We start from the raw sequence: 26,644 nt of genomic DNA on the forward strand, positions 1-26,644 counted from the left end.
CCCCGCTCAGGCCCGCGCTCCCGCCGCAGGCCGCGAGGCGCGGCCCGCCGGCAGCGGCCCCCTCCCCCTGCTCCACACAGAGCCGTGCCCGCCCTGGCCCGTCCTCACCGCCACCAGCCGCGCTCCCCCTCGCCCAGGTACAAAATCCTCTCGCTGCCCCGGTGCCTTGTTATGGCGACTCGACGCTCCAAGATGGCGGCTTCCTCCTTCCTCCCGTGCGCCCTCCCCCTCCCGGCGGGCGGCACCGCCCCGGCCCGCACGCACCACGTACGTACGTACGCACGTTCGGCGCGCGCCACGCGTCACGCCACACCCAGCGCGCGGTGCCCACGTGACCGCGGCCGTCGGGCCGGCCCCTCAGTCCCGGCCCTTCCCTTTTAACCCGGTTTGACGAAAAAACGTGTGGAAACTTAGCGGGGCATCGCTATGTAGTCATTAAAACAGAGCCAACACAAACGTAAGAATAAAAGACTGAGCCACAGCCTGTAGGAGTCGTAACCACCCATCGTGTCAGGCTGGGAATTTTGCACTTCTTTTTAGACAGCTGTTATTTAGACATGGATTTTGACAAACCGAGACACAATGGGAATGTAATCTTAAACACTAGCACTTAAAACACCTGGTAGTTCCAAAACTGCTTCGCAGCCAAATTTTTCTTCAAATATTTTTCCAAAATACACGCAAAAGGACAAGGACATTCCTCATTTGATCTGGTTCCTCTCATCTACAGCTGTCTCTAGATGGTTGTTTTTCCACCCTCAGCAGCAAAAGGCACAGGCTCCACCCTCCAGTTCTGGCTGATTGAGAACATCCTTCCTTCCTCTCGGTCTCCCAGGCTCAGTGGTACCCACTCCTCGCGTTACCCTCAACCCTTGCAGCACAGGCTTCAGGACAGGGCTTGCTCAGTCTGCGTTGTCCCTGTGAGGTGGGGGATGTGAGTGAGGCACAGTGTGAGCTCCCTATGGCCTCCCTCCGGTTTTGCTGCTCTCCATCCTCTCAGTTTTAGGAGAAAGAGTGCCCAGAGGCTGATGAGCACATGCAGCTGCACACAAAGGTCCTTATGGCAGAGGACGACAGCGGCATCCTCGGGGCAGTGGGTGCCCAACAAGGCGAGATCTAAGAAGCAGGAGGAGTGGTTGTAATCCAGCAGTGCCCACGAGAATAACACCACCTCCTTCTTCACCAGTCCAAAGTCCCACCAGAGTCTTTGCTGGTAGAGAGGCCTTGGTGCAGCTGTGCCTAGACAAGAGGAGGACAAGAACTGTGCTTGTCAAACCACCTCAGCTCCTCACACAGGAAAAGCTTTCTGCCAGAATGCCAGCTGCAATGCCATCCTACTCTGCTGACCCAGACTGGGGCATTCTCACCGTGAGTCGGGTGCTGTGACAAAATGCCGAACAAAATGCCCATTTCCCCGAGCAGAGAAAATCTTGATTTCCCATCTTAATTCTCCTTTGTTACCCTTGTGAAATCAAGCTGCCCAGCCCCTGCTAGCCTTGCTCTAGACTTGCAGAGCGGCTGCCAAGGCTTCGCTTTCCTGTGCAAGCCACCTCACACTCCCCCAAGCCCAGACGAGGGGCGAAGCAGCAGGAGAAGGAGCAGAAGACAACCACAAGTCACTGGGGTTAAAGCAGCCAGGAGAACCCCAAAGCAGAGTGCGATGATCATACAGACCATACCCATGCTTCAAAGTCCTGCACAGCTCCAAAGAAGAGCCTGGATCCAGGAGATTACTGGTAAAGGTGGTCCTTGGCACAGAACTTTTCAAAGCCTTTCGGATTACCTGTAACAAGGACGGCTGTGGGAAAGAGCCCTGAAGGTTTCCAGGGAAGACCTAAGGATGTTCTGGATCTTCTGTGTTACAGACCAAAGGAATATGGATTCTTCAAACTGTACTTTAAAAATCAACTTACAGCACTAGTAAAAAGATGATAAAGCTAGATGTTAATCTTTACATCAATCAGGTTGTGCTATGCCTGGAGCTCATTTGCCTTGCAAATACTCTATTGTTGCATTCTGTGTCCCTCCCTACTCACTTAAATGACTAACTCCACCCCAGAAAAGAACTTTTGTAGAAACTTCTGGAGGAGAGACGGATCCTGCCCCTCCAACCATGGGGCCTGTGAGCTACTCATCAGAGACCTATGACTTGGTGAGTTGGGCCTGGCTTTGCTTGACAACAGGGATGGCAGGTAGAGCTGGGGTGGGCAGAAAGGCCAGGTTTCTGGCCGTCCGTCTTCTCACCCTCCTGTTGGCAGAGGCAGAGCTTGAGCCATTTCTTATGCCAGTGTAATCTGTCCTTGCATTCCTTAAGTCCAGACTTGACCACAAGCACAATGCTGTTGCTTGCAGAGAGCCAGTGTAGTGTGGCTGCAGCCATTGCGATCCAGGGGTGCTGAGGATTCTGTTAGGGAAAGCTGCCTAGCTACCGGCACCTTGTGCACAGATGTGCTGGCAAGCACTAAGCCCAAATACTGAGCTTGCATGAGGACACAGACCAGAGTGTCTGCAAAGGGCCAGGTGACTCACCTGGAGAGCAGGGCTCCAGCAGTCCCATCCTGTGCTGCCAGCCTGTCCCAGCCTCTGCTCCCTGCTGCCCTGCTGTCTGCACAGCCATTAGCACAATGTGGGCGTAAAACACTTACTCCGAGCCAGACACCTTTTGCACCAGCCTTCGGGGGTATAAATGACTTTGTACACAGTATGCGAAGCCCTGTACACCTGATCTGGTCTCCTTACACAGCTGGAATACCCAAGCAAACCCAGTCTTCTCTCTCCATGTGTGAAAACCCTTGATATGACCATCCTGCTTGCCTTCTCCACATACAGGCTGTCATAGACTCTGCTGAAAGGGGAATATGCAGTATATTTACAAGAGGGAAAGATAAAATTGCAAGTATTTCTTCTAACAGGGAGTGATGACACTAGGTATTCTACCTCACAGTTCTCTTCCCAGCATTTACAAGTGCATAAGAGCAGCTGCACCTTTTAGAGTACGTTGTGCTATCCAATGGGAAGCACACAGCAGCATTATCATTACCCTGAGTTTCAAATATTGCATCTCAGAATTTATTTTTTACTACAATGGCTCTCTGCAGCAGACCTCAGGATTAGTTATTCCAAAAAGAGAAATGTTGGATTCAATTGTTACCAAATTTTCTTTCCTCCTTTTTTCCTACACACCAGGGAAGAGCAATGAGATGGGGGAGCAAGCCCTACCCTCCTTATTTCTTTTCTGATTCATCCAGTATAAAAATCCTTTGCAAATGGCAGTCATTCCTTTAAAATTTTTTTGGAGAAGACGCTTATTTCCTTGACCTCTGTTGAAGTTCAGTGGCAGCGCTAAAATTTGCTGAGAGGTTATAACCAAACTCAAGCCTTTTTCACCTCCTTTTCTTTGCATACAAAACTTTCCGTAATCCTTATCTTAGTGATTTAATCTCTGCTGTGAATTATTTTACATCATAAAGGAGACGCCGTGTTACGGGATTGTGGGGGGTGACTGGAGTTCAGACTGTTGTTTTTAGGACTAAATGCCCACAGTCAGGTGCCACGGCAGGAGGAGTTTTAAACCTTTTCTCAGACTTCTGCTGTTGGGAGTTTGACATATGTTGTTTCCCACCTCTGTCTCCTGGCAGCTTCCCAGATTTGGCTCCCTCCTTGGAACAGGGAGGCCACAGATATCACATGAGCATCACTGTATTTGCTTTGGTGGTGCCATATGTTGCTTTACTTATGCTAGGTGCTTGTAGCAGCAACCTACCCACAGAGATTTGAAAAAAAGGGCCTCCAAAGTGTCTTGTCAGTGGCAACACAAACCCTGCCTTGTGTAGAGAGGATTGTTTGATCAATTGAGCAATTATGGAAGGAAAAATGATGAGAATGTTTGCACCAAAAGGGCACTTATCTTAGTATCACACAGAATACAGTGAGGGCCTCACCTAAATTTTGATTCCGTATGAGACCATTTGACTCTGTAACCTTGCGGAAAAGTACTGTCCCCAAAATGATAACCCCGTTTCTCCATAGCTTTGCCTGCTAACCTTCCTCAGCTGCAGATTAAACAACCAAAAACACAGTTGCAGAAAGACCGCTGGGATCTACACCAGGTTCCCCGAGGTTCCTCAGGCCAGTTTTCATTGCAATGGGACCAACATGACTCAAGACCGTAAAGGCACCTACACTACAGTAACATGGTATTTCCACAGGCCTTGGTCTTAGTCCTGGATTTCCCTGGTTCAGCCCCTGGAGAAGGCACGAGCAGAAGCTGTGTCAGTAAATTGTACTGATGTGGGCAGTTACAGTTTTAAGGTTTTGGGAATGAAGTGTGCTGCTCCCAGCCCTGGCATCGACTAGAAGGGAATGGTTCGCATGGAAAAACCGTAACCGTGCACAGGTTGCTTCACTTCCGCAGCCAAATGTTTTGGTTGCAGACAGGGGTGGGGATCTGAGAGAAACGGCTGACACACGGAGACCAGAATAACTCTGTGATGCAGGTTACAGGGGTAAAGGGGTCCCTGAACAAAAAGCACACAGGAATGGCCTTCCCGGGCATGCACTTGACTGCCTGCTCTCTTACAGAAAGAGACATCACTTTTTCTCCCACCCCCAAAACTGCTGCAATTGTCTTGCAGGAGACCTGTACAAAGGTCCCTCTGCATGCACACTGTTGACTTACCCCATCCCGTATCAGGCAGTCACCCACTTCCAGTCCTAGAAATGAGAATTCCAGCAGAGCCCCCAGAAGCCTCTGCTTGTCATATTAAGTGCATCTCCTGCAGCTTTGGCCCCTGCCTTTCCTGTCTCAGCCCAGACTCTGATTTTTCATCCTCTTTTATTTGTCTCCAACTCATCTCTGTCCGTTCCTACCCACATGTGCTGCTCTGCTCAGAGATGCAGGAGAGGACGACTCAAACACAGCTCTGCACACACTTCGCCTACCCACAGCGAGTGGTTTCCAGTCAGAGCCCTCCCTACCCGCTCCCCATCAGCAATCAGATGGTGTCTGATAGTGGCACTCAGCCTCTGCACTTCCGGCTCCAAATCCAAGGCGATGCTGGAAACTGGTCAGCAGCCAAAGCCACTGAGCACTGCCCAAGCTGCCCATCCACTGCCAACGATGGCGCTGGCATGGCTCCTAGGGAGGACTGACACTCCAGCCAGCAAACCCAGCCATTTTCTATCATTTCATTTTTCCCTTCAAAGCTGGAATCGTCCAACCTCTTCCCAGTGAAATTTCCCATTCCAACATACAATCTGTTTGGGGTTTTCAGCACAGTCACCTGCACAGCCTGAGCAGCCTGGTTTGGTCTCTGCACCAAATTGCAAAGCTTTTTAGGTTGGTTTTGTTTTTCTCAGAGAGCTTCAAGGATCTGGCCCTGGTCAACACATCACAGATTTCTATGTGTGTTGGTAACTCCTGATGAAAGGTCTAGGTACAGCATAGGCAGGAAGTACTTTCAAGCTGGGGAGAGAAATAATTGGGAGGGATTTCTTAAGGCTTTTGTCTTTAGCAGCAATCTCTGGTCTCCAAAATCATACCCTAAACCAGAAAAATAAAAGTTCTTTGGTAATACAAAATGCTTTTCACCAAAGGCTTGCAGCCCCACAGTTACATTAGCAAGAGCTGGGCAGGGTTATTTCCCACTTTTCCCAAGGACTCATTCGCCCTCCTACTGTCCACTGCTTGGGGACTGCCTGTGCCAGCTGTCTGCTCTACATGTTTGGTAATGCTCCATAGGCTTCTGCCCCATCAGCATGCCCAGGCTCCTCTTGGAACCATGCAGATGGTTTCATCTGCAGAGCAGTTTGGATGAGTCCTGCTGCCGCCACGTCATGTGCAGAGGCACCCAGTGCCTTACCCAGAGAAAGCTGCCCGAGAGAAAAGAAACATAAATCACCCTTCCCTAGCCAGGCACAACACGAGACTCCAGGCTGGTAACAGTAATTTTGCTTAGTAGCCCATTGGGTGAGCAAAAACCCCCCAAATCAGGTCTAAAACTGTGTAAAGCAGGGCTGGTATTTTTAGATAGGAACTTTGGCTGATGAGGGAAGGCGCAGCAGGTGCAAACGGCTGCAGCTGGCAGTGAAAGGTATGAAAGCATGAGCAGAGACTTCCGCTGTGGTCAACACTGAAGTCTCAGCACAGGTCTCCAGAGAGGGTGTGGGTGGGGGACCTCAGGGTGGCTGCTGCTGAGCTCTTCCCAGTTGTTACTAATTTTCAGTTTGCCACAAGCCTCCTCCACCACTCTCTGTTTGTGCAAGGCCAGCTGGAGCGTGACTACCATCCAGGGAGCTCATCCTGAGCAGAATCCCAGCTTCCCAGCACTCGAGATTTGCCCACAGCCTCAGCCCAAACACAGGCTGGTCAAGAAGATACAGCAAGCCAAGGGCGAATCACATCTGCAGCAGCTCTATTGCTCTTCCCTTACTGGGTATCAGCCTGGGGTCCAAGTGGGGTTTTCCCTTCCCTTTCCTGCTCTGACTGCAATTAATTCATGACTGAAGGGTTTATCAGCAGAACAGATCTCTCTCTCCATCACCTATTCCTGTAGCTATGACACCATAGTGCCTCAGAGGCTTTCCTCCCATTGTGTTGAACACCTGCCCCACACCTTCCTCTGAGTGTGTGGAAAGCGATCTCAAAGGACAACTGCTGCTGTCACCACCTCACCTTGCTCTGTCGTAGGCAGCTCTTAGGCCTCTGAGGAGGAGAAGAAGGGGACAGGTTCACTGCACAAAATTTGAGGTACTGATGTGCTGTGCGGTGAATCCTACCATCTTTATACCTGACAGCAGGCAGCAGGCAGGACAGGAGCGGTCCGTGTCAGAAATGGGTGGAAAAAATCAGGAAAGCTGGTAGAGGAGGGTTCCATTCTGTGTGAGAAAGCAAAATGCACCAGCAGGCAACTTGGCAAGAACCAGAAGATGAAACTGATCATCTGACTGGACACAAAAACATCCCCAAATACTCCAGTTAAAGATTACAGACTGAGCAGTCCTCGCTGTCACAGATGGAGAAAACCCTCTCTACCTGCTGCTGCACCTCCTGGCAGTGGAGGGGCCTCCAAGGTCATCACATTGCAGACAGCATCTCCTCCTGAGGCAGGTGGGCTGCAGGACATGGGGGTGCTCCGTTTAGGTCTGCCAGGTGCAGCTGAGGGACCGGGTTCTTGTGTTCAGAAACTCCCCTCCATTAACAAGACTCTCTCTGTTCCGCAGAGCCAGGTGGAGCTGAGTGGTTACTACGAAGCTGAGAACACCACCCCTTCATTGGAGGGCTACTTCTGCTTCAACCCAGCCTCATCTGTGGTTGGCAACCAGGGAGACCCCTTCAGAAAGGTCTTCATGCCCCTCATCTATCTGCTGATGTTTGTGCTGGGGACTGTGGGCAATGCCCTGGTCCTGGTCATTTTAGAGAGGTTCAAGCGGTCTCGCACCACCACAGAAAACTTCCTTTTCCACCTCACACTGGCCAACCTGGCACTGTTGCTCACCTTTCCATTCAGCGTGGTGGAGAGCTTGGCTGGGTGGGTATTCGGGAAGTTCCTCTGCAAGATACTCAGTGCTGTCCACAAGATCAATTTCTACTGCAGTAGCATGCTGTTGGGGTGTATTGCGGTGGATCGTTACCTGGCCATCGTCTATGCAATCCACACCTACCGCAAACGCAGAGCTCGCTCCATCCACCTCACCTGCACGGCTGTCTGGCTCTGCTCATTGCTTCTGACTTTACCTGATCTCATCTTCATGGAAGTGTGGACAGACGACAGCAACCGCAGCATTTGCTACTTTCCAGAGGTTGGGATTGATGGAAACAATGCATGGCTGGCAACCCGCTTCCTCTACCACACCGTGGGCTTCTTTGTGCCTCTGCTGGTCATGTGTTACTGCTACATGGCCATCATCCGGGCACTGTGTCAGTCCCAGCGCCTGCAGAGGCAAAAAGCCGTCCGTGTGGCCATCCTGGTCACAGGCATCTTCCTCCTCTGCTGGAGCCCATACCACATTGTCATCTTCCTGAACACACTTACCAAGCTAGAAGCCTTCACCAAGAACTGCCTCCTGGAAGACCAGCTGGACACAGCTATCATGGTGACAGAGGCCATCGGCTTCACACACTGCTGCCTCAACCCCATCCTCTACGCCTTTATTGGGGTCAAGTTCCGTAACGACTTCTTCCGGATCCTGCAGGAGCTTGGCTGCATAAGCCAGGAGACCCTGCAGGAGATCCTGGAGGTGACAAGGAAGGCTAGCGGGATAGAGTCTGACAACACCACCTCCATCTCCACCTTCTAGCTGGGAAAGGCTGCCTGCAGGGCAGAACTGGCCTGGGGCTTTCCTTCCCAGTGGCACCCTTGCTGCGGTCTCAGTTACAAGTTTCACAAGCATCCCCACAACTTTCTTCACTCCTCAGGAAACAGGTCCAATAGCCACCAAACACCCAAATCCCATCGGATACCTTTCTAGGCTCTTCCTGGTTCTCATACTTGTAGAGATCCACCTGGCAGCTGTTGGTGAATGCTGGATATCGATGGTCACTCTTGTGGGGCTGAATGAACTCGAGTGGGTTGAACCTGACATTCCCACCTTTTCCTCGAAAAACTGACTGCAGGCATCTTGTGCACAAAGCCAGGCACGGGACTGGGGTGCCAGGGGCAAGGAAAAAAGGGCATCCAAGTAAATGAGTCATGTCAGTAAGCAGGTCTCCATTTCACTAGTTCAGGTTGATATAGACATGCCCAAAGGAAGCCATGGGACTCAGTGGCCATAGCAACTGGAGAGATGCAGGTAGGACTGCAGAGGGGGTCTGCAGAGCTCAATCTGATAGCATGGACACACAGTGCTGGACACTCTCTGACCACAACATTGTCCTCCTGCTGCGTGACGTTCCCCCAGCCAGCCATAACACATTCATCTTCCCAACACAGCTCATGCCAGGAGGTCTTCCCACAGACTTCAAGATTTGACTGTCACAGACTCCTTTCCTGACACCAGTTGCATCCTTCCACACTCGTTTGATCTGTTTTACTGCTGTTATGATCTCCTGTGAGTGGCTGCTGAACTGAATGCCTGGCTATGCAAAAGTTTTCCTTTAAGGAAGAACACTGTCTGAAGAGATGGCTTCTGTCTTGTGACTGCACGCAGGGGAGAGAAACCACACAGCTTTGTAAGGCTGAAGGTACAGAACGTGGGTTTTTTTGGCAGCTAGTTGTATGGCTGTTTGTGGGTTCTGAGAGCAAGGAGACCCACTGCCCCAGACTAAGGGAAAGCGCTCATTTGCATAATTTCTCTTTGTTTTTAGCAAGGCTCTAGAGGATATGTGGCATTTTGCTTTGCACTATGCTTTCTGATAGTTTTCCTCCACCTGCATCTACAGGGCTTTCAGAGATTAAGTGCATCCAGGTGTACGGAGGACAAACCTGGGTGGTGATCTTGCCCTGAACTGCAAGTATGCAGAAACTGCTCAGATAAGGGCAGCTTGATGATAATTTGGTTCAAAATAAGAGCAGCAGCTTTCCCCATCACTAATTCTTACCCTGCAAACTGGTGTGTGGGGAAGCCCCAGCAGACTCAAGACAGCCTGCTGCTGCCTAGGAGGTCTTGTCACAGTTTCACATGGCAGCGGGCCCACAACACTGCTCCACGACATTTGTTCCTAAGGAGTGCTGTGGCCTGAACATACCTACCAATGTCACATGAGCACGACCCTCATCACGAGCACACTTTAAAATCTGCTCTACCCTTCACCTCACATTTTAAGCAATGTCGAAACAATGTTAGTTCTCTTGCAGCAGCAGGAATTTTGTGCTAATCTCACTTCTGAAGTTCATCCCACTAGCAGAGAGCTCGGTCCCAGGTGAACTTCACAGTACTCAAGGGCTCTGCTAAAAAGACCAGCCATTATGGAAGGGGTCACATTACCTCAGCCTGACGCAGGCAGAGATCTCAATATCTTGATCTCACATTGTGACTTCAGGAGAAAACTCACCTAGTATAAGGCAGTCCACCATTTCCGGCAGCAACGCATCTTCAAAGACGAAATTTTCAAGTAATGGTGATTGTGGTTGTTCAAGCACATACATGCAGCAGAGAAGGGCAAGTCTCTCAAGCCTGCACTCGTGTTCTCCATCGTTGTACCAGTGAGCAAACCCATTGCAGATGCATTGTAAACACCTCCCCAGCAGGTTATGGTGATAATTGTATTTCTACATGAAAAAGTTACTGAAAAAAATAACAGTCAAAGTGTAAAATTCTTACAGTGATCACAAAGTAAAAAAATCTGCACGCAAATGAGAGTGAACAGATTAAACATCTATGGTTACTATAGCTTTTAGCACTGGTGTGTGCAAACCTTTAGGAGGGTTTGAGGTAAGCTATAATAAACAGTTGAATAAAACACCATCTTCTCGTGTATAGTGCTTGTAAGCATTTGTCTGCAACAGCGTCACTTTCTTCAAGGCAGATGCATTAGAGAGCACTAAGTGGGCAGATGGCACCTTTCTGACAAGCTCTGCTCGAAGGAGCACCTTGCTCAGGTTCCCTTTCACCAGTGCCACAGAAGGCTCTGCTGTGTTCAGAGTCACTCCAGACCTACATTGCCTCTCTGCTTTACAGAGCCTCTTCCACTAACTGCAGCACCTCCTGCTCCAGTTTTACGGCAGCTGCTAACCTGACTGGAAAGCTGCCCTTGCACCTACATTTGGCTCAGACAGCCTGGGAATGGCTTGGCTCAGAGATGGCAGACCTTCCCCAGAGAGCTGCCATTGTTGCTTCCACAGCTGCCTGCAGCCAGCCTGCTGAATGGCGACAAGAAGAAAGCAAGAGGAACTTTCCTTCACCGCAGAGGAAGCTCTGCTTTCCACTCAGCGAAACCCTTGCTGTCTCCTCAAGGAGACGTGTCATGACTGTCACAACACCTAGTCCCAGAGTGGGCTTCCCCACTAAATGCTCACACTGCCAAAGCCCCCCTGCAGCCCTCGGGCAGACCTTCAGCCTCTCCTACGGAGCTCTGCTCAGCCACTATCCCACCCCTACCAAGTGAGGCAGATGTACTCTGCCCACCCAGGCACTGGGAAGGGCAACTGAGCCAAGGGGAGCTCCAAGGTGGCTCCTGCAGAGAGTAGGGAGATGGTGTGTGGGAGGGCAATGCCACCACCGCCCACAGCACACCCTCTGCATCCCCAGTCCTGGACTGGGCTCTGCAAACAAGGCTCCAGCAGACAAACCAGAGGAAGCCCTGGTCTCTGATGAAGGCAACCCCAAAGATGGGAACACAACGACCCTCACAACAGCACACTGCTCTGCATTTCCTGCAGGGCAACCAAGTCTCCCAAGAGACAGAGCTGGGGTGTTTCAGCAGAGCATCCTGCTACACACACAGAGCAATCACAGGGCCGTGGCAGGCAGTGGAGCATGCACAGGTGAGTGTGAGTAAGGGAACGCATGAATGAACGCGTGCCTGGGAGTGCTGTAGAGAAGGGGCTCCCCCAATGCCCACACAACCCTCCCAGCACGTCTTGCACTCTCTGTCTCCGCTGCAGTCCTGTGGAAAATCAAAGACAGGCACAGGGTCAGGTCTCGAAATTTGTCTTTTTAATAAAAAGGCACCTATAAAACAGGTCAATACATTACAGGCAGCACAGATACCCAAAAACAAGCCTAAAAATTGTTTCAAATAAAAACCAATAAGATGTCTTCACATATTGTATTTATATATTTATATTTTTATATATATATTTATATAATGGTACAAAATGACTGGGGAAGTTTCTCCATGGGATGACAGAGAACAGGTCAGTCACCTTTACCTCAATGTGAAAGCTAATTCCAGGTGTGTGTGATTATTTGACATACTGAAAGACGCAGTTTCCCAGCATTTGCTTTTTTGGAGCTGGAAAAACGTGGCAAAGTCATGGCTAAAAGATGGGCAAACCTTCTACTGTGATTAGGTGGAGTCAGTACACAAAACTCAAGGTGAGGAGCCGAGCAATAAACTACAAGACACAAGACTAGACACACGGTCACAGCAGCGGGCAACCAGCTGATGGCAAACCTTGCCTGAGCCTAACAGGGACTGGCTGTCACTGAGCCTCCAAAGGAACTCCTGCCACACTGCTGTTCACAGACATGGTTGGGAGCAGCGCCCAGGGCACAGGGGTGTCAGGCAGCATTTCTTCTCCCCATTGTTCAGCCATCACAGTGGTAGGGGTAGGGCTGGCTCCAGGGCAGTGGGATTTTGCAGAAGAGCAGCGACTGCTGCTCCAGAATCCTCAGCTCTGACCTAGCATCAGGATTTCCCTTTTGTATCCAGGGCTGCTGGGTCAAAAGGCTTAGCTTCTTATTCGTCACTGAAGGACAGGTCTTCCTCCTGTCGCCAGGCAGAAATAGCATCACACTGCCACGTCCCTGTGAGCACTCAGCACCAGGCTCCTGAATGCTGCATGGCATGTGCCACAGCCTGCAGGCTCCTGCTGATGCAGGGACAATGCACTGCTGACAGAGTGAGGACTGCAAGCCCCAGGCAACTTCTGTGTCAGGCTGGGCAAAAGGGACAACAGGGGAAGTACAAACACATGGAGATCTCAGCCAGGCTAAACCAACAGCTATCTATGGACAAACAAAAAAAACTTCCATGTAGAAAATGTTATGGCTTCAAATTAGCAGAGACTTGCTGGTGGATGATGAGCAAGGTTTTGGACTGCAATTGGTATTTGGATGTTTACGAGAAACTACCAGCAGCCAACACCCTGAAGTGCAGCCAAGAGAAGCTACAGCCTTTCAGGCAAGTCAAGCTTAGAAAGAGCTACATCTGTTTGAGCCACATCCTCCCACATGAAACACACTGAAAGGATCAAGAATCCAACCAGCTAACATGTCAGGTCCAACGCCTGGGCTGAAGATTATTCTTCTGCTCCAACTGCCAAGGCAGGAAGGAGCACTTCTCGTTCCTGTTTTACCACTTCAAAAAATGTTACTTGCTCACATTATATACAACAAACCCCCACAAAGCAGGAGACTGGAGCAAGATCCTTCCTCAGATCCAAACCCATGCTTCTCACCCAGCACTGTTCACTACAAAATGCCCCCAAAGCTTCAATGTATTCCTAACTGGACTTTATGGCTCCATCTTCTCACAGACTGGATCAAGACAGCTGTTAGGCTGACATTTCAGCACCCACCAGCCTTTCCAAACAGCTTGCAACATGATTAAAAAGTGTTGCTGTTCACTCACTACTTGGCCATCTCCCTTTCCAAAGCCCTCTCCTCCCTGCAATAGGAAGTTGGGAAAGGTGAGCTTGGTTATAAGAGAGGTAGTGTGTTAAGCCTGGCTCTGCAGAGATAATCCTCCAAGTTGTGTTCCTCCAGCAATTGTGTGTCCCAGGTTCACCACTGGATGCTGGAATGCAGTCCCCACAGAGGTCCAGAGATACTGTGATGTGTGCAGAAATGCATGTGCATCATGCCACATTCCCCTCTGTGAAAAAACATGGGAAAGACCATCAGGGCTGCATGCAGGAAGACCTTATGGAGTACAGGATGGAGAGGGTGGAGCACATCCAGAAAGGCCAGAGTTGTCCAAATGGCATGCTTCTGCCAGCCTAGGAATGAGAGATTGCAACTCAACTTCAGCCTCTTCTGTGTGAAGCACAGGATGGCCATGCTGCCGACACTGAATGCTGAGATGGAGTACTGCGCTCAGGGACAGGCCGTCTTCAACAGCTGGACCTCTCCTGTGCCATAGGGCAGGGCTGCTGCCAGTAGCTCAGGTTATGATGGAGTGAAGACTGCCTGCAAAACTCTGGAGATGAAGGATTGACAAGCACAAGGAAGACCTGGGAGAGCATTCAATGGCGGGCGAGTGCGACGCAGTGGCAAAGGGTAATGGATGGGTAATAGACTGGTGTAGGAAGGCTGCAGAAGATCAGGGCTCCCAGCTAGCCTCTCCTGGAAGCACTGGAATGCATCACCTCACTCACCTCAAAGCCCATCTGTCCCTACACACCCCAACACCTTGCCTACAGGGGACAAGCACGAAGGGAACAGAAGGGAATAGAGGTGACAGGGCTGGTCGAGATCTTCAGGTCCTGCATGTTATCATCTGCGAAGCCCAGATTCTTGATGCTTCTGCAGCTGAAGGGCCAGCATCCTTCCCAGCCCAGACACAGCAGCTTCCCCAGAGAGCAGCAACAGCTGTGTCCTGTAAAGCTGTGGCCTCTGCCCTGCCAAATGAGCGCCGCTCCAGCAGCATTTCACTGGGGCTACAGCTCTGGCCCCCTAATGGCCCTTGGTCAGTGGTTATGTTTGTGCACTCGGCACAGGAGCCATGTATCCACGGGACCTGAGATCTGCATGACACTGCACCACCCCCTCTCCCACACATGCAAAACCATTCAGATGCGTGAACAACATAGGTCTGACACAGAGTCACTCTACAATGGGATCTCTCAACACCCTGTGCACCCTGGGGATCCTCCTGCCTCCCCCAAGGAGAGTCTTCAATCCTTGTACACTGTTGCCTTTAGCATGTTTTTTTTTTCTTTCTGTTTTTTAAATCATGTTTTGAGGCTTCTATTAAAACACAGAAATACAGAACAATTAAAAACCAGCACAAGTTTTGCCTTTCCCAGCGACCTATTTACAGCTAGTTCCAAAAACCCTCTTGCACATTTTGGTTGCTTAAAAAGGAAGGAAAAAAAAAAAAAATAGAGGGGGGGAAAAAGGGCAAGAAAAACACTTGACGGAGGAAAACCATAAGTGAAAACTTTACAAACTGCCACAAGGTCTGGATGTCCCTGGTCACCACACAGGGTTCTAAGTAACAGCCCCACTCCCAGCCTCTCCACCCTCCCCTTCCCCAAAAAAGAAAGGAAAAAGAAACCCAATTCACATCAAGTTTACTGCACATCTGGTTTGCTGTGTAGAGGCGAATCCGATATGTAAAGCATCCCACGTGGTGTCCTCCACCGGCACTGGCCCCCAACCCTCCCCCACAGAAAGGTTTAAAAATGTTTGTAGGGGCAGCCCCATCCCCTCCCCAGCCCTGAGCACCAGTCAGGGTTAGAAAGGCAAGTTCGCCATGTTCCCAGGTCCGGGGATGTAACTCATCTGGCTGTCCAGGGAGACACTCCTCTGCCTCATCTGGTGCGTGACCATGAGGTTCTGCTGAGGCGGGGGCCCCATGAGAGAGCCCTGAGGTGACATCATATGTCCTGTCTGGGCATACATCTCCCCCGACACAGACATGCTTCTCTGCTTGGCCTGCATCAGCATGAAATTCTGCTGGGCCATCAGGCTCTGCTGCGGAGACATCATGCCCTGGTGCATGCTGTTGCCCATCATGCCTTGCTGGGGTGGTATGCCTGTCCTGCCCAGCATGGGCACTTGTCCAGGATGGCACATGGGCATGCTCAGTCCCCTCTGCACACCCTGCTGCCCGGGGAGGCTGGGAGCATTCATACCTGGACGCACGGGGGGCTGTTCAGCCATCATGTTCTGTAGGTTCATGAGGTGGAGGTTGGAAGGCTGAGATTTGGGTGCCTGGCTGTCGCTCTTGGGGAAATACTGCAAGGTGCTGCTTGGCTTCTCTGACGGGATGATCCTGGACAGGTCAAACTCCGGGATCCCCGTGGGCGTGGGGCGGATGACCTCGCTGAGCTCGGGGTCGTTCAGCACCGACGCCACCCCAGGAAGCACGGGCGGGTAGGGGTCACCAATCCGAGGAGGGATGTTCTTGCCCATCATGTGCTGCTGTGGGGGCATCTGGCCAGGCTGCTGGGAGGGAAGGTCCTCAGGCGGCAAGGGCATCCCTGGCGGGTAATGCTGCTGCATCCCAGGGCCACCTCCTGCACTGGGGGCCATGGGCATGCCTCCGGCAGGAGATGGCATGGCATTGTGGGGCTGCTGCATGCGTGGGAACACGAGCTGGTTAGAAGGAATCATCTGTGAACTGTTGTGCACAGGGCCACACTGCTGGTTCAACGAGTCCTGGGGACCTGGGGGCAGCATCATGGGGTTCTGGGGGGGCACACCCGCCCCTGGCCCACTTGGATGCATAGGAATGTTGGACCCCAGAGGGTTTGGGGAGGACATCATGGAGGTGGGGGGCGGTTCGTGGGAAAGGGGCTGCTGACCAGGCAGATTCATTCCCATGGGGCTCTGAGAGGATCCAGGCCCCACAGAGTTCAAGTGCAGTTGATTTGGCTGATTCCCTGTCACGCCTAAGGACAGGAAAAAGAGAGAAGAGTTAAGCCTTCCCACAGAACTTTCAGTGTTGCAAAATCCACATCCTGAAAGCCTGCCAAACAGTCCTGCTCAGAATGCCCTGAGCACAGAGCATGATGCTCAGTAAGCAGCTCCAAGACGGGCTTGCAAATCACCAACATCAGAAAAAAGTGCCCCAGACTCCAGCTCCCCAAGCATCAGAGGGCTCTTCCAGCTTCATCCAGTCCCATGCTAGATTAGTAATTTCTTACAGTTCCGTGATTTTAGAGTCCTGGCTGGCTCGGTGTGTGCCCTATACCTGCCCCAGCAGGGCTCTCAGCTGCCTGAAAGGCAGCAAGGAGTGACCCTTCCCCACTGCCTGCCACAGGGTTTACCACCCAGCAAGCTCCAGTGACCACACAACCTCGGGTGGTGAGGAGGAAAAAAGCAGAAGAGTCAGCAGCCCGACACAGGTGCTGTCTGGGCGGGAAGGCCTGTGCCTGTCAGAAAGGCAGAGCAGCCACCAGTGCCTGTGGATTTGCATGCCTGAAGTCGACCTAAGTGACTGCTCAGCAGTGAAAGAGTCAAAAAGTTGATTTTTCATTCTCAAAACTGCCCAAAATATTTATCAGACCGCTTTAAACCCCTAAATCAAGTGGTAGAGCACATTGGAATTCCCCTTTGGGCTGCTGGGGTTTTGTCACCACGTGACAAAAAACACTCATTTGCCTAGATGTCCTCACCGGTGCCACTACCTAGTGGAGCATATCTGGCCTACTGAAATCACAACTGTGCCACAACACAGCCTTGCCTGTGCAGGCACTTGGGCTCCACTCAAAACACCAGACTCCCAAGCTCCATTCAGAGCAACGCTGTCCCACTGCATAGGAACACGAGGGCTCTTAAGCAGCAGACCTCTGCCTCCAAGTCCTGGACCTGAGAAAACTCCAGGAGCCATAAAAACTCGGGCCCAATACATCTAACATGGGTAAAGGTAAAAAACTTTAAGGTCTTGTGGAAGAAGGGCTCCTCAAGCCAGACAATGTCCTTCCACCCAAGCCAAAAGCTGATGGGCAGCCTGGGCAGAGGGCAGGGAAGTGCACAGACTGTTACAAACAAGGGGAAATTTAAGCTATGTGACAAGGCAGTCATGGGGAGATCAGAGTTTCTAATCTCCACCTGCTGCCTCACGTGCACTGGCAGCCACAAGACAGTCTGACCCCTCGCAAGCCCACCTCCAGAAGTAGATACCTGACATACTTCCAGGTGGAAGCATAGGCCTGTCTGGCAGCAGCTCATCATCAGAGGTGGCGATGGTTTTGATGGCATTGTGGTAAAGTGGTGTGGAGCTGGGCATGGCATACTTGGACATCTGGGACATCATCAGTGAGAGGGGGTTCTGGGAAGGGGATGGATCTGGAGAGGAAGTAAAAGGCATGTTCGGATTCATGGTGCTAGACGTGTTACTGGCTGGTGCGGAAGAGCTGCTCCGAGGCCCAGAAGGGAGAGAACCTGCAAGCAAGAGAGAGATCAACTCAGTATTGTCCACACACTGTGACTTGCTCCCACCAGAGCAACCCTGTCCTCTCCTTCTGACAGCAGTGACCAGAGGAGGCTGCAAAGCACAGAGCACTCTCTGGACTCTTGAGAAGGCTCATGCACAGACTCTGCTCCAGAGCAGTGAGAGAGTTCCACTTAAAGCTGCCCCTGACTGCCCAGCACAGACACAGCGTTTGCTGCCTGTGTCACAGGTCTACCTCAGAAGGCCCTGTTTGGACTCCTGGGAAAAAATACTTGCTCTGTGAGATGCAGGGCCAGGCACAGGAACACGTGTCTTCCCACTCCAGAGAGAGCTCGTGAGCTGGAGAGAAACCCTGTCCACACACTCACCAAAACTAAGCACAGACATGCACTCACATACAAGACACCCAGCATACCCTGATCCAGTGCTCCGATGGAAGCAGAGGAGTTCATATTGAGAGTCTGCTTGCTCTGGTTGACTCCTGGGCTGGGCATGGTGGCTTTGGGAGATGGCACCCAACCAGGGGAAGAAACAGCCATAGAAGGGGACTTCAGGCGGCTTGGTGAGCCAGTTGGAGATCGGACGTTGAGAGAGGAACTCATCACTTGGGGGGACTTGAGAGGTCCAGACTGGTTTGAAGGTGGCATGCTGACCATCTGTGAGGGTGTCTGTGGGGACTTGAGGTTGGCAGATGGGGAGGTGACCAGTGGCGAATGCACCTGGCTAAGGGTGGGAGACTTGAGGTGACCCATACTGGGTGAATTCATCTGGTTGATGTTGATGGTGAGGTCAGAGGGCCGGCGGCCCAGCCCCCGGGAAGGTGCTGGGTGCATGTTGGCCAGATTTCCCCCTGCTGTGGGCGTGGGGTTGGAAGCTGGAGGCAGAGGAATGTGGCTGAGTCTGGTGGTGCCGCTGATGCTCCCAACGGGCATGGTGCCCTGCTCAGGGCTGAACATGTCTGAGCCACTGCCCATCTCCTGGGGCAGGTTGGGGTAAGACCCTTGCCCAGTCGAGAAGCCTTGCTGTCCTTGGTTGGGGAACTGGGAGGGAATCATCATTTTCTGGGGTCCCGTTAGCATTGCACTGCCATTGCCATTCTGAGCCCTAACCCTGGCCAGCTCCTCAGGGTTCATGCCCTGGTGGGCCATCATTTCGGGGCCCCTCATCTTCTGCGACATCATCATCTGCTGCTGTGGGGTCATCTGGACATTGAGGTTCATGTTCATGTTCATATTGACATTCATGTTCATATTGAGGTTGCCAGGGCCCATGGGTGTGTCCATGTCCCGAAGGCCTGACTGACTCATAGGGGGGCTCAGCATCCCCCGAGTGCCTGCAAAATCCATTCCAATTGGGGCACTGCTCAGGCTCTCACCCGTTATCTGCCCAGCAAACATGGATGGATCCATCTGCCTGTGAGCCTGCATCATCCTCTCCATTTCCATGCCCTGGCTCATGGAGTTGCTGGATATCCCCATGGGCCTCTGCATTGCCACTGGGCGTTTCTCCATGAGCTGATGCCGCAGGATTTCCTCTCTGGCACGGGGATTCATAAACCTTTCTGGGTCCCCTTGCCCTGGTGGGTAGGGCAAGGTGCCTTGTGGAAAGTTCCCAGGGCCTCCCATAGGAGACATATCGTCGCTCCATCCCATGCCGGGCCTGACTGGCCTCTGCATGGCATTCATGGGCCCAAGAGCATCCAAGGGCATATTCTGCATCCCTCCAAAGCCAGAGACTCGCTGCATTTGATTCCCAGGGAACCGTGGGCCAGGGAAGGGTGGCCCTCCCCGCAGCTGCATAGGGTCCTGCACATCTATGGGTCCCCGCAGCTGGCTGCCCATCCCCGGTGGCCACTGCTCTCCAGGCTTGCTGTGGTAGGGTGGTGGAGGCCCACGCATCATCATGCTCCCCATTGACTGCGGGATCATGATCTCCTGCATGGGCCGGCCGTGGATGCTGATCTGCTCCTCTTTCCGTCGCTTTTCCTCGTAGTACTCTTCCTGCAACTTCCTCCAGGCCACTTGCTCTGGTGTCAGGCTGTCCTGGTTCAGCCGCTGCATCATCATGTTCATCTGCTGTCCCATGTCAGTGCTGGGGTGGTGGGGCACCTCATGTTCCAGGCCAGGCCCACCAAGGCTCTGGGTCTGGGAGATCATGGACTGCAGAGGCTCTTCATACTTCTTCATGCTGGCAGGGGGTGCGGGGGGCTGGGCAGGGGCAGCCTGTGGCTGAGGGGTAGTCCCCCCCTCACCCGCATTTTGGCTGGACTTCAGGAAGGGCTCGGCCTCCCCACTGCGCAGCAGCAGACGCTCAATGTCTCTCAGGGTCTGCAGAGAGCGCTCTCGGTGCTCCAGCTGCTCCTTTGAGAGCCCTTCCGAGTTCATGGTGTTCCTGGGGCCCAGGCCTGCCTGCCCATTCCCTGGCATCCCTGGGCCTGGGCCCTCTCCCAGGAGGCTGGAGCTGGGCGTGGCGGAGGAGTCCCCTTGCCCAGGCTGCATGGCGCTGGCAGACGCAGTGGGTGTATTTGGATGGTTACTTCCAGGCTGGTTATTGCTGCTATTGTTCCCCAAAGAGTTGGGAGTCAGTTCTCTCCGGCCATCTTCACCTGTCCCTTCCTGGGGCAGGCTGCTGGGCACAGGTAAAGGTGTTTGACTGATGGCCTGAGGTGGCGGGGCTGGAGGCTGTGGTGGGGGAGGCTGCGGCTGTTGTTGACTTGCTTGAGGGGCCAGTGGCTGGGACTGTGGAGTGTTGGCAGTAGGAGGGTTAATTGGAAGTGGCTCAGCAACACCCAGCACTTTAGGAGCAGGTGGTGCCTGACAGAGAAAAGGGAAAGAAACTTGAGCAGGGAAAGATTCCAGGAAGGTATTCTTCCCTGCACCCTGCAGGAGACCTCTCTGTCTTAAAATGAAGCCTTCACGGCAGTTCACTCCTCACAGGAAAGATGTAGGCCCTACTACATGATCTAGGAATGCACAAGCAGGTACTCTGCACACATGGCTGCAGGGGAACATGCCATGCCCCATCCCAAACTTTTCACAGCTTACGACAGCAAGGACTTCTGCCAAAGAGATTTTGCAGCAAAGCAGCTTCCCACCCCACTGAAAGGGCATTCTGGCAACCCCTTCTGTCACAGCTGAGCCAGGGGCTGGAGGAGAATGGCTACATCAGAAGGGAAGGGTAATAGTCGGCAGCATGAGTCAACAGGAGCAGTTGGTGCACAGGTGGTATACCTGGTCTAGCTTTGCCCGCGGGACATTCTGTTGATGGTAGGCCAGAATGGAGTCAGCTCGGCCCTGCAGGACAGCTTCCGCAGCTCTGGGGAGAGAGCACAAGTCACTTGAGAAGAGGCACTGTGCCCCATCCTACCCATCCAAGGCCCCAGTTGCCACCTCTGTTCTTCAGTCCTGCAGGAAGAAGGAAATCTCTGGAGGTAACCAGGAAGGGGGCATGTTCTCAGAGTCCTCCCATCTGTCCTGCACAGCACCCAGTGAGGGTATCTCTATCTGATGATCACTTGCCATTCAATTTCCCTCTTCCCATGTCCTGTGGCAGGCTGTGCTTTGTGCCTGCTGCCCTGAGGTGGCTGTCACCAAGATGCTCTGGGATCTCCCACACTGAACCTGCGGTACAGCAGAGCTCTAAAACTAAACAGACTAGGCTAAACAGACTAAACTAATTGCTAAGACTCTACGGCTGAGACAACGCAGGACAGAAGAGAGGAATCATGTAGAGAATAATACCATGTGTTACATTATGCTCCCTGTGACAGCTATCCCTTAGATACTTTTGAATCAGACCAGCAACCCACATTGCTTTGGGTGAATCATTTTGTTGGATGCCAACTAGATGGGCTCTACAGCGGGTGACACAGAGTGCAGAGCCAGGCCTCACTGGGAGGAAGCGGGCATTTAAGTCCAAGTTTGCCCACCTGCCGTGGCTGCCAGCATACCTTGTGAACGCCAGAGAGACACAGGTTTCTCCAGCTCTCTTGTGCTCAACTGCTGCATGCAGCAGGCAGGTGTGACAAGGCCAGCCAGGTGTGACAAGGCCAGCCAATACTAGTGGGGGAGGTATGGGGTTTACCGCTTACGTGTTAGCAAGGTGCGTTGTAAAGACGTAAACAAACTGTGAAGGCTGCTTCCCTGTTCCGCCACCTCCGCCTCCTGCAGCCTCTGACCGCAAGCCAGGGGCAGCACCATGGGGCACGCCGGAAGCACTGCTCTCACTCAGGTTCGGCAGCGGGTTGGACCCTGGGCCAAGCTGTGGGGCCGTGGACATCGCAGGATCTGCTACATTACAGCCTGCGGGAGCAGAGGAGAGGAGCTGCGGGGCGGGCGCTGCTGCCGGAGCCCGCGGGCGGCAGGGACGGGCCGCCAGCAGGTGGCAGCACTGGCCCGCCCGGCCCCGCCGCTGCGGAGGCGGCTGTCAATCGCCGCCGCTATGGAGTAAGATCCATAATTAATAATAATAAGCACTGCAATTACCAGAGGCATGCCCTGCGTTCTTCTACCTTCGCCCCTTAACTCAGCTGGCTCCCTGCTCCCCTCCAGCTGCCTCTCCCCATTGCAGCAGCTCCTACAGCCCGACCCTGCCACCGCAGCATTTACACAGGAGACATCGCTGGGAAGCCGGTGCGGGGACACGGCCGCTGCCTCGTTGCCAGCCCCTGCCCCTGGGCAGCCCCACAGTGACCCATTGCCGCCAGGCCGATCTGGGAGCAGGCTGTGACTAGGGAAGCGGCACTACCCCTTCCTACACAGGCTGCACAGACTGTGGACTGTGCTGAGAAGGGCAAGTGGATGTTCTGGAGACGATGGCGAAAGTGCACTGTCAGGCACACACCCCTCTTCTTGCTTTTCTACACGTTCATGTTCTCCATCAGACAACATGGGCATCTCCTTGGGCCTCGCAGGACCTTGCTCCATCTCTCAAATATTTTCCCTGTTACAGTTTGGAAAACAGAAGAGGCCCACAGTTCATTGCCCCAAAAAGTGCACACCTCGGGCCAGCTCAGCTCTGCCTGAACCATGTCAAGACCAAGAGCCTCTTTAGACTCAGCTGTCTTTACAAGACAACTGCAGAGAGAAGCGTGAGCGGCCTGGCACAGACTTAGCTGCTGCAACAAGAGTAATGCACGTCATACTCTGGCTGCCACTATGACCAGGGTAGTGTGGCCACAGCAACATACAGCAGGGACATTCAACCTCAACACCTTTTCCTACAGCATCTCAGTAGCATCTCCACAAACCAGGTCCCAGACCTCACTGCATGGCAAATATTCTCACAGCACAATGACCACCAACTGCAGTGGCCCCACACACACTCAGCTAAGTGAGCACACACAGGCAAAGCTAGAGGTGCCAGTGTCATCAGCCCTCCTGAGCCACAGGAAGGAGCTGGCTTTACTCAAGCGTCAGAGCTGGTAAGGAGGCAGTTAGTTACTCACTGTGTGCACTGCTGATGGGTTTGTCGTCTTCCTCGCTGTCTGGCCCAGAGCACCATTCATCGCCGCTGTATGGCTGCTTCCTTTCCAGCACACACCGTCGCTTACTGCGGGGAGCCACCTCACCTGCAAAGGGACAGAGCCATCAGAGGTGCTGAGTAGATCTGTAAGGGGCTGAAAGGCTGGGGTCCTGCCCAGCTGGGTGCTGCATGCTGGCAGTGCCAACCCAACCAGGATGCACTGGGCAATTAAGCCTTATGCTAACATCTGCCCAGCACTGGTTAAGAACCTGAAACATCTGCTCAGTCTGAGCTCCTTGTTTTAGCAGCCAGATCTAGTGAGGCACCCCTGTGAGAGCCAGAGTTGCAGAATGACATGTATTTCTTACTGCCTGAAAGGAGTCTATGAACACAGGACGTGTCTACCTGCAGTTCCAAACTAGAGAGCTTTGGGCATTAACTGTAAATTTAAAGGGTCTGTAATTCAGCAATTAAAATTTGAATATAGAATGGGAGGGTGCGTTCACATACTTTGTTAGGAACAAGAGACAGACTCTGCCCTTTGTCAACATCAATCAGGCAGGGACCTTCATGCTCTCTACAAACTCGTATGGTCCCTCCACGTGTCCCCCCTCTCAGATGGGACTGATGCAGCTCAGAGAGGAAGTGGCTTGCCTAAAGGCACTTAGGGACTCGGGGAGAGCAATCAGACACAGGATGAATAACTTCCAGTCCTGTGCTTTAATTAATGAAACATTGTCCGGCCTTACTTTTTTACATCATCTTTTTTACATCATAACCATATTCACATGATCTATCAGTATATGAGGAACATAGGAGATTCGTGCATTTCAAGCATCAAGCCATTTTAATAATTTTCCTGTGGCAGTGTGGTTACAAGACAGTTCTGGGATAAACCTGCAAATGCTTATGATCAGTGGTGTACAGTTACCCCTGCAACGCTACGGGGAGAAAGCCTTCCTGGGGGCAGGAAGTCCATTCACGTACATTCTACCTGTTCTTCCACGGCACAGCTCTGGCCTAAGACAATCAGGCAACGTGGCTTTGACTGTTAAAACAAATCCTTAGGGGCACAAGCCAGAACAGCAGCTCTGCGTCTGCAGACCGGATGTGAGTCTTGGTTGGAACCAAGGGCACCACTGGAATTTCTCCTCCTACAACCATCCGTGAGATGTTCAAGTGTCCCACACAGCCATTGAGCACAGAGCTTGATGGAATGCAAGAGGTTACAGGGAAGGTCGCTAAGGAGGATTAGAAGCACTGACTCAGCCCTTTTCCAGAAGCCACATGCTGTAACACAAGAGTTATCCATTGCTGACGAAACCACAGAACTGTTCAGACAGTGACCCTCGCAGCACCTCCTTGCTAACCGTGACTGAGTCATCGGGCAGCTGCAAGAACACCACAAAGCAGCTCTCTACCAACAGCAAGCAGATAGAAAACAACTCAGTCTCAAGTTGAGAGCTGGCACATTGCACATGCAGGGGCATTTGGCGTAGTTTCAGTGAACCATGCTGTTGCTTAGATGGCCTCAGTAGCCTGTGAAAACCAGTGCCAGATTCCAGGTGTAACAAATGGTTTAGGGAATGAAATGCAAAGCAAATGAGAATTCAGCCACTCTGGTCCAAAAATTGCAGATGTGACAAGCAGTGATGCAAAGTCACATGGGCAGCCAGGACAAGCCTGGACAGAAGACACAGCACAGAAACCGAAGATGCTCTCATCCCAAGTCCAGCCAGGATGTTTGTAGCAACTGAGAGGAGGACATGCTGAGGCAAGGTCTAGGAGAGCATTACCTTTTGATTCTGTGTCCTGTGATGGGGTGCTGGCTTCTCGCTGCTCTCCAGAGTCCACCGAGATGCTTCGTTCCCGCTTCACCTTGCCCTTCAAGGAGCTGAAGTTTGGGACAGTGTTCTGGCTGGTTTTCAGTCCAGAGTTGCCAGGGGAGATCTGAGTGGCCTTGCTGCCATGGCTGCCTGCCCCCACACCCTTTGACCCCAAGTTACAGGTGGGTGCTTGGCTCACATTGTGGTGCTGGGCTAGGGCACTGCTGCTGCCTGCCTTGCCATGGCTGGGCAGTTTGTTGTCAGGGTGCATTGGCTTGGCTAAAGCTTCCCACAGTGCCAGTGGAGGGAGCTCCCAGGCCCTTCGATCAGACACCTGCAAGAGAAAAGGGCAACAAGTCAGCACAGTGCCCCTCACATGGGCATCACTGCTGGGGGCACAGCCCAGGGCCAGTGCACTGGGGCGGCTACTTGGTCGCAGGGCCAGATAAAGCCCATGGCAAGGCACAACCCAGAGCTGCTCATGCTGGGAATTAGCCTTGGGCCCTTTGACCAAAAAATCCTGCTCTGCAGTTACTCACTCACATGCTGACAAGCTGTAAACTCTCACCCAGGCATGGCAGACTTGCCAGTACTTCAAAGAACAGCCACAGACACGAGAGCCCTCATTTCCAAGGCTATGATGAGCAATGGGTGCTCCATGCCAGCCTGGCCCTTTGGTGAGCAGAAGGATCCTCAGAGCTATTTTGCAGGTGTTCCCAGAGCTTAGACAACTTTGTGACCCCAGAGAGAAATCTGGTGCCCTACTGTTTTCAGGGACCCCTGTTGCTGCTAAGTAAGTTTCCTCTGCCCTGCAAAACACAGAGAACAACTGAGCAGACAGTCTTGACACAAGCCTATAAAGAGGAAACTGGGACAGAGCAGGGGACAAAGGTTGAGGCAACTGAGAAGGAGGCAGTGGGTTGGTTGCAAGGCAAGGGCAGAGCCGGGAAGTGCAGGCACTCATCAGACAAGCTCTGTCTCTGCCAGGGGCCTGAGGGGCAGTTGCAGCTCCTGCTTTAAAGGCTCTGGGTGAGGGGGTGTCCACTTTAGGGGGAGCTCCAGCCCAGCAGGATGATGCAATGTGCCACAGGCCTGCTGGGATAGCAGGGTGATGCTCTCCTGCTTCAAACCCAGCTCAGCTTTCTGAATAGCCCTGCAGGCTGAGGCAGAGCCTCGCAGAGAAGAGGAGGCTAGGGCACAACACAGAGGTTTCTGGGCTGAGGGACATGCATGCAGCTAAGCAATGCTGCAGCAGCCCTCCTTGCAGGATCTAGTTGCCTTGGCAGAGTCTCATGCTCACACTGGGAATATTCCCCTTGGAGCTCTGCACAGGCATTAGAGATGACTGGGATGCAGCTCTGTATCACACTGTGTATTCTGGAAGGCCACCACAAACCCCTGGTCCAACAGACAACCCTGGTAACTACACCCTAATCCTAACCCTGTCATGGTCATTTTTACTTCTTGGGGAAGCAGGAGGGAAGGAGAGTAAGCTACATGTACGTGGAAGCTGAGGTATTACTCTGTTTGCTCACATCCGCTATATGCTTTGTGTGACACCCCCACAATGCACCCGACAAGCTTTCCTGTGCACAGGCAGAGAAATTTCCCAGCACACAAGGAGGAGGTT

General features: G+C 52.5%; 3 protein-coding genes across 7 annotated transcripts in view; 1 reads left to right on the top strand and 2 right to left on the bottom strand.

Moving 5' to 3' along the window:
- The window catches only part of DDX6 (DEAD-box helicase 6), an 18,276-nt gene extending 18,050 nt beyond the window's left edge, over positions 1-226 (bottom strand). The window contains exon 1 of one of the 3 annotated variants that reach the window (XM_042034012.1): positions 109-224. The gene's annotated coding sequence lies outside the window, so the exon portion shown is untranslated. Of the gene's footprint in view, positions 1-108 lie in introns of all 3 variants that reach the window. The other 2 variants (XM_042034011.1, XM_042034014.1) reach the window with 2 other exon arrangements.
- Positions 227-342: 116 nt separating this feature from the next.
- Positions 343-12,006, top strand: CXCR5 (C-X-C motif chemokine receptor 5). Its single transcript, XM_042034015.1, has 2 exons — positions 343-2,152; positions 7,222-12,006. Exons 1-2 carry the CDS (start codon positions 2,114-2,116, stop codon positions 8,296-8,298), a joined length of 1,116 nt encoding a protein of 371 aa, XP_041889949.1. The 5' UTR covers positions 343-2,113; the 3' UTR covers positions 8,299-12,006.
- Positions 11,574-25,348, bottom strand: BCL9L (BCL9 like). Of its 3 annotated transcripts, none has more exons than XM_042034008.1 (7): positions 24,985-25,348; positions 23,172-23,294; positions 21,816-22,026; positions 20,956-21,040; positions 18,141-20,538; positions 17,464-17,715; positions 11,574-16,220 (listed from the first exon to the last, which is right to left on the bottom strand). In XM_042034008.1, exons 1-7 carry the CDS (start codon positions 25,283-25,285, stop codon positions 15,061-15,063), a joined length of 4,530 nt encoding a protein of 1,509 aa, XP_041889942.1. In that variant the 5' UTR covers positions 25,286-25,348; the 3' UTR covers positions 11,574-15,060. The 3 variants fall into 3 exon arrangements, with proteins under 3 accessions (XP_041889942.1, XP_041889941.1, XP_041889943.1); XM_042034007.1 differs by having other exon boundaries at positions 17,455-17,715; XM_042034009.1 differs by lacking the exon at positions 21,816-22,026 and having other exon boundaries at positions 17,455-17,715; positions 24,985-25,072.
- Positions 25,349-26,644: the final 1,296 nt, after the last annotated feature.

The sequence above is a fragment of the Corvus kubaryi genome, unplaced genomic scaffold (assembly GCF_017639235.1).
Source record: "Corvus kubaryi isolate FWS band 111438036 unplaced genomic scaffold, C.kubaryi_AGA036_p1.0 37367, whole genome shotgun sequence".
NCBI lineage: Eukaryota > Metazoa > Chordata > Aves > Passeriformes > Corvidae > Corvus > Corvus kubaryi.